At 43.8% G+C, this 7,213-nt stretch overlaps 1 protein-coding gene across 20 annotated transcripts in view; it reads right to left on the bottom strand.

The window, feature by feature from the left end:
• The window catches only part of RFK (riboflavin kinase), a 224,068-nt gene extending 217,137 nt beyond the window's left edge, over positions 1–6,931 (bottom strand). For 17 of the 20 annotated variants that reach the window (XR_012516519.1, XR_012516523.1, XR_012516525.1 and 14 more), the window contains exons 1-3: positions 6,482–6,673; positions 4,803–4,954; positions 1,015–1,117 (exon numbers count right to left, since the gene is read on the bottom strand). Coding sequence is in view for 2 of the 20 variants with exons in the window: in XM_074394658.1 (XP_074250759.1) it covers positions 1,015–1,117; positions 4,803–4,954; positions 6,482–6,584 (358 nt within the window). In the remaining 18 variants the exon portion in view is untranslated. The other 3 variants (XR_012516535.1, XM_039461423.2, XR_012516536.1) reach the window with 3 other exon arrangements.
• Between the last annotated feature and the right edge of the window lie 282 nt (positions 6,932–7,213).

Raw genomic sequence — 7,213 nt, 5'->3', positions numbered from 1 at the left:
CTGCAGAAAGAATATACCAGATAAAAATGATGAAAAACTGTTAACATACTTTTTACTAGTCCTGTTTAGCCTCTCCTAAAAAATCACAGGCTGGTAGTATCTCTGGCACAGGGTAGATACCCAGTAAATGTTTGTTCCATCACTCCTTCCACACCTAAGTCAATGTTACACAAAAGACATGTCCCTAGGCGGGGCGTGGTATCTCACATCTGTAATCCCAGCACTTTGGGCAGATCACCTGCGGTCAGGAGTTTGAGACCAGCCTGACCAACATGGTGAAACCTCATCTCTACTAAAAACAGAAAAATTAGCTGGATGTGGTGGCGGGCACCTGTAATCCCAGCTACTCAGGAGGCTGAGACAGGAGAATCCCTTGAACCTGGGAGGAGGAGGTTGCAGTGAGCCGAGATTGCATCACTGCACTCTAGCCTGGGCTAGAAGGAGCAAAATTCCATCTCAAAAAAAAAAAAGATATGTCCCTAATCTTATAATTTAAAAGAAAGGCATAGGCAAAAATATTAAATGGAGGAAACTGCAAATATCAAATGGAGGAAACAAGCATTCATTACTCTTTTTGTTTGGTATTTATACTTGTAAAAGAAACTTTACAAGAGTTAAAAGTATCACACTACACTAAAAGATACCTGATAACATTTGTTTCAAATGTTCTCTGACTTACTGTATCTCAAATACCACACATTTTGAAAGACTTCATTAACTTCTTACTGCTGGAGAGAAGCAGCCAGCCTGCTAGGTTGGAAGCTAGGCTCCCTTACTTACTATATGACTTTGAGAATGTTAATCTCTCTGTGCCATTTCCTCATCTGAGAAACAGGCAAAATAATCCCTCACAGGTAAAAGAAGATAAATTCATGTAAAGCACTTAAAACGGTGCCTGTCATATGTTAAATGCTCAAATGTTATCTGTCCTGCCATTATTTATTACTGGTAGTAGCAGTAGAGGTACCTGCGGGAGCAGTAGTGATATTTAAGAAGATTAAAATAAGAACTTACCTAAAGAATCAAAGTTCTTTTCTGGTCTGAGGTAGCCAACAATGGCCACATTGAGGATTTCCCCATAGAAGTCCTCTTTGAAGGTATGCATGATATGTGTTTCCTATAGTCAAGAAATGTTAAAAAGAGTGCTATCAGATTACAGTGTACCTGAAATCTGAAATATATCTTCATGTTTATGGTGGGTTAATTTAAATGAAACAATCAACACTCCTTACATTTTTAATTATTTAGGTTAAAATCTAGGTGCAGTTTTCCCTAAATTTTCCCAGTGCTCCTATTTTTGCCCTAGTCTTATAAACCTGAGTGAGGTGGCAGCATCTGGCACGATTTGCTGTTACTTACAAAAAAAAAAACCTGACATGTATCCAAGGAAGTAAACATCTTATCAAGGTGAGAAAACAGGACACCAAAGAGGGAATGAGAAAAGTATTAAAAGATGTTACTACTAAACAATTAGTTGTAAGGTCAGTCAGGTCTGCACATCTCTGACACACTACAAGCATGGAAACTTCAGAGTTTGGCAGAGCTGAGAACTGATGGGGCAGAAGAGCCATGCAGCTTCCTGATCAGGGAGCGAAGTGGCAAAAGGGCATAGGGCATGTTAAAGCAAAATGCTGCATGAGGTACAAAGTGCCTTAGAATCTAGTTCAGCTAAATCATCTGGGCAGTATTGTGGTTAAGAGCACTGATTTAGAGTCAAAAGTCTGGATTCCCATACCTGTTTAACTAGCTTTTGTGGGGCTTAGTTTTCTCGTCTGTAATGGGCAGGGGGCAGTTTGAGTTAGAAGATACATAAAGTGCCCCATGGCTTTGGGGCTATGAACCAATATATTTGACGTGTACTCTTTCTTTTCAGTAAACATTTGAATAATAAAAAAGAAACTAAGATATTTAAGACCAGCCAGGTGCAGAAGCTCATGCCTGTAATCCCAGCACTTTTGGGAGGCCGAGGAGGGTGGATCATTTGAGGTCAAGAGTTCAAGATCAGCCTGGCCAACACGGTAAAACCCCATCTCTACTAAAAACACAAAAATTATCAGGCCATGGTGCTGCATGCCTATAGTCCCAGCTACTCAGGAGGCTGAGGCAGAAGAATTGCTCAAACCTGGGAGGTGGAGGTTGCAGTGAGCAAACATCACGCCATTGTACTCCAGCACTCTAGCCTGGGCAACAGAGCGAGACTTCGTCTCAAAAAAAAAAAAAAAAAAGATATGCAAAACCATGACACTGACAATTACAAGACATTGAGAGAAATGGCAAACTTCCCAAACTAATCTACGAAGTCAATGCTGCCCCAATGAAAATCCTAGTGAGTTTTTAAAAATAGGAGAACCTGACAAGTGATTCCAAAATGTATATGGAAAAGCCAAAATTATCCAAGAAAATCTTAAGAACAAAACTAGAGGGCTTAGACAACTAGATATCAAGATCTATGATAAGACAAGCAGACCAAATATGTATGAGTGTATTTTTGGATTCACACACATGTGAAGTCACTTGATTTATGTCCCAGGTAATAGTGCAGCACTGTTGTGAAAGGATGGTATTTTCAATGAATAAGCAGGTCAATTCTACATCCATAAGGAAAAAAGTATTAATTTTAATCTCTACCAGATACCATACTAAAAAAAAAATCAATTTGAAGATATGTCAGTTAATTAAGCTTTTAGAAAAAAACCACAAACAAGTACCTCATGACTTTGGAGTAGGCAAAGATAAAGCACTAGCTATTAAAGAAAAATCTTCAATTAGATTATATTAAAAATTAAGAACCTCTAGGCTGGGTGCAGTGCTCATGCCTGTGATCCCGGCACTTTGGGAGGCTAAGGAAGGAGAATTGCTTGAGCCCAGAAGTTTGAACCCAGTTTGAGTAACAGGCTGAAACCTCATCACTATAAAAAAAAATTAAAAATAGCCAGGCATGGTGGCACATGCCTGTGGTCCTAGCTATTCGGGAGGCTGTGATGGCAGGATCGCTTCAGCCCAGGAATTTATAGAGGCTGCAGTGAGCTGAGATTGCATCATTGTACTGCAGCCTGGGTGACAGAGCAAGACCCTACCTGAAGAAAAAAAAAAAAAAAAACCTCCGTTCAATACACCACTGACTTTAAGAAAAAAAAAAAGCAACATGATGAAAGAAATTTGTAATACAGTACACAGTTCCTACAAAGAAAGTGGATCTAGTTGTGTCATGAAGAACTTATTTAAGGTCAGTAAGACAACACCATTTTTTAAGGGCAAAGCACTTGCACAGGCAGTTCACAAATGTCCGTTACTGGCAAAGGCAAGCAAAAGTTCAATTTTCCACTGGTAAGCTATGCCTAGATTTCAAATTCAATTTTTCCTAACACTCAAAAGGCATTTGTTAACTGGCTCTATTATAACATTTTTGTTATCAGAGTAGCTAAAGAAAAATTAGTCATGGGATATTGTCCCCTCCCCTTCTTTTCCTTCCTCATTCATCAGTAAAGTATTTTGTGATCTTTCCATGGTTTTCTTTGTCTCCAAACAATAACTTTCAAATCACTAATACTCAAAAATAACTGAAATACTGAGCAAAATGTTAAGCAGTTCTGGGTCACTACTATTGCTTATACCAGCATTTAACTCCATAGTTTTCCAACAGTGACACACTTCACTTCTATTAACTCCATGCAGAACAAAATTTAGATTAACTGTATTTTGCTTTTGCCACACATTTGAGCTGACAAAAGGTTCAGCCAAATCTAACAGATAAAACACTGAAGTTGTGTGGGTCCTGTAAAAAGAGTAGGGCAGAAAAGTATACCATACCCTCAGGTGGTTTAAAAAGGAAAGAGAAAAGCACCAATGAGGGACTATATCAATAAGCACCATCGAGGTAATACCCTGTTTTATCTTAAGAGGGTGACCAACTAATTGATGTATGAAGTAAATGATAAATGAAGTGCACTAATTGTGGCAAGCTCAATTTTATGAAATATGCTTTTAAATCATTTTTATCTTCGGTAAAGTGAGTCTTTCATAGACAGCAATTATCAAAGTCAGTATTATAATTTTGGTTTTTAACTCTATTTTCTACATAATTTTAAAAACAAATGCATAAAAAAATTATTAATCTTTGTTATTGGGTACCATAATATATAAGGATATAATCTGAGCTGGATGCAGGCCGTGGCATGCACTATAATCCCAGCTCTCTGGAGGCTGAAGGAGGAGGATTACTTGAGCCTATGAGTTTGAAGCTACAGTGTGCTACAACCTGGCCTGTGAATAGCCAACTGCACTCCAGTCTGGGCAACATAGTGAGACCTTATGTTTTAAAAAAGAAAAAAAAAGGATGCAATTTGTGAGTTCTGTATGCTATTGAATTTAAGTTGGTTTAAACTCGAATTAAACTTCTAGAATTTCAGGATGTTAAATATAAATCCCATGGTAACCACAAAGACAGTATCTATAGAAATACATAGAAAGTAACGAGAAAGGAAATTAAAATGTCACTACAAAAAAAAAATTAAAACTACTACAAAGGGCAGTAATAGAAGAAGTGAGGGACATAAAAGTTGTAAGGCATATAAAAAACAAATAGCAAAACAGAAGTCCCTCCTTATCAGTAATTACTTTAAATGTAAATGAATTAAACTCTCCAATTAAAAGGCAGAGATTGCCCAAAATTCCAGTATTTGAACCACGTTGTGATTACCACTGATAAGCTATTTCTTCATCTAATGCTATAATACGTTATTCTGACTTTGAGTCTAAGTCATCATACCATTTTCAGTTACAGAAACAAATATAACGCTTACCATGGATTTCTTCGTATTCTTGTAGTATGGGTTCCAGCCGATGCTCACCACCATCTTATGGACATCTCCACTTCCAACACTAGCCCAACCATAATAAATGCCAGTGGATATATCAGCTGGAAGATTATCTACCACTTGCTCAGGAAAATTAGCTAAACAACAGAAGTAAATATTTTGAGTATTATAAATTCTGTATTAAATGTCTGTAGCCAGGTGCAGCGGCTCACGCCTGTAATTCTAGCACTTTGGGAGGCCAAGACAGGAGGCTCATGTTAAGCTCAGGGGTTTGAGACCAGCCCGGGTAACGTAGTGAGATCCTGTCTCTACCAAAAAATAAAAAAATTAGCTGGGCATAGTGGCATGCACCTACAGTCTTAGCTACCAGAGAGGCTGAGGCAGGAGGGTCACTTGAGCCCAGCAGATGGAGGCTGCAGTTAAGTTATGATCGCATCCCACCATTGCACTCCAGCCTGGGTAACAGAGCCAGGCTCTGTCTCAAAATAATACTAATAACAAAAACCAAACACTGGTAAAAATCACATGCAAAGCTAATAATGTAAATCACTACATTCACAAGACTCCTACAACTCTGTCTATAATTATCAATCCCATCTCTTCCATTTTCCGGCTCAGATTTCCCTCTCCTATCCACATGATTAGGTTATAAATAAAGTACCAGGTAAGTGTATAAAGCTCTCCAAAAAAAAAAAAAAACAACAACAACAACAAAAAAACCCACACTCTTGGAGTAGGAGGAAAAAAACAAGTACCAGAATAGATGGATTTTTTTTCAAATCTGTTCTTTCCTAACCAGGTAATTGAAGTTTTGTTTTTGTTTTTGTTTTGAGACAGTCACCCAGGCCGGAGTGTAGTGTGGCATGATTTCACCTCACTGTAGCCTCCATCTCCCGGTTCAAGCGATTCTCCTGCTTCAGCCTCCTGAGCAGCTGGGATGACAGGCACACGCCACCATGCCCGGCTAATTTTTGTATTTTTAGCAGAGACGCGGTTTTACCATGTTGGCCAGGCTGACCTCAAACTCCCGACCTCAGGTGATCCACCCTCCTTGGCCTCCCAAAGTGATGGATTACAGGCGTGAACCACGCCCGGCCAGTTTCTTCTTATTGAAATACCCCAGCCGAGGCCCCCAGATCAAGGCTGACTTCAGTCAACACGCAGCCCTGGCGTGGGTTTCTAAGGACGAATTCGAGTCAGGTCTCCATGACTGAAATTAATGTAGACAGACTGAGAAGGCTAGCTGACTCTCATTCAACTATGTCATCATTTGGACACGATATAATTACAAAATTAAAAACAAAACCACCTTAGAGCCAGCTGGCGAGTTCACCCGATCTGGCCCGCGTTGCTTCTCTAATGGGCAGGACCAGCGCCATGCTTGGCCAACTGCGCCTTGGCCGGCCAGGGAGGCGTGAACCGGGGCTCCGGCCGCCCTCACCACCCTTCCACCCCGGTTCCGCCGAGCTCGGAGCCAGGGGCAGGCACCGGCTCCCTCAACCTGAACAACGGGCCTCAGTCGCAGAGGAGGAGCTCGGGAGGAGCAAGGGTGTCCCGTCTGCCGCGGCCCGGAGGTCCCACGACCCGGCCCCGAGTCCGCGGCTGCCGCCTTCCCCGCTCCCCACGTGACCCCGCCCGGGGACCTCTCGCCGCCCCGCTCTCACCCGTGGGGATGCCCAGCTGCTTGGAGCCGCGGCCGAAGCCATGCACCACTCGGCCGCGGCAGAAGTAAGGCAGATGCCTCATAACGAAGTCCGCTAGGGGCATGGGCGGCGGCCCGGTCCGCGCGTCCTGTGGAGCCGCCGTCGACCCGGGGCCTGGACCCCGGACCAGCCGCGGGGCAGGAGTGAGAGCTCTGCCTGCCGCGGGGCGCACCAGGGGCCGGGCGACGCCGACGACACGCCGCGGCGGATCCCTGACGTCGCCGACCCAACAAAAGCCGCCCGGTAACCCCGGAGCCGCCTCTCGGCGAGGTAGCAGGGGCGACAACTGAAGTAAATGCCGGTGTAGGCGGGGCGTGGGGAAGGGGCGGCCCGATGCCCAAAGCCCGCCTCCGCGCCTCCGGCGCGCGCTCGCTTCCGCGGCGGAACGCCCGCGCCCGTGCAGCTTCCGTAGCCCCGCCTTCCCACCGTAGCCCCGCCTTCCCACCGTAGCCCCGCCTCCCCACCGTAGCCCCGCCTCCCCACCGTAGCCCCGCCTCGCCGTGGCCACGCCCTGCTCCCGCCGCGGCCCGGGGGCCCTAAGGTCTGGATCCCGGGCTTCGCTTAAGCCCCAGGCGATAGGAACTAACGTGGGAACCCCATTTTCAACTGAGATCTGCGAAAGCACCATTCTCAATTCTGGGTTTTCTTCCCCTTCCTCCTGTTCATAACAATACGGACGCCCAAGCGAGACGC

The sequence above is a fragment of the Saimiri boliviensis genome, chromosome 2 (genome assembly GCF_048565385.1).
Source record: "Saimiri boliviensis isolate mSaiBol1 chromosome 2, mSaiBol1.pri, whole genome shotgun sequence".
Lineage (NCBI taxonomy): Eukaryota > Metazoa > Chordata > Mammalia > Primates > Cebidae > Saimiri > Saimiri boliviensis.
Note: the sequence above shows the minus strand (reverse complement) of the source record. Positions and strands in the feature narration are given on the sequence as shown.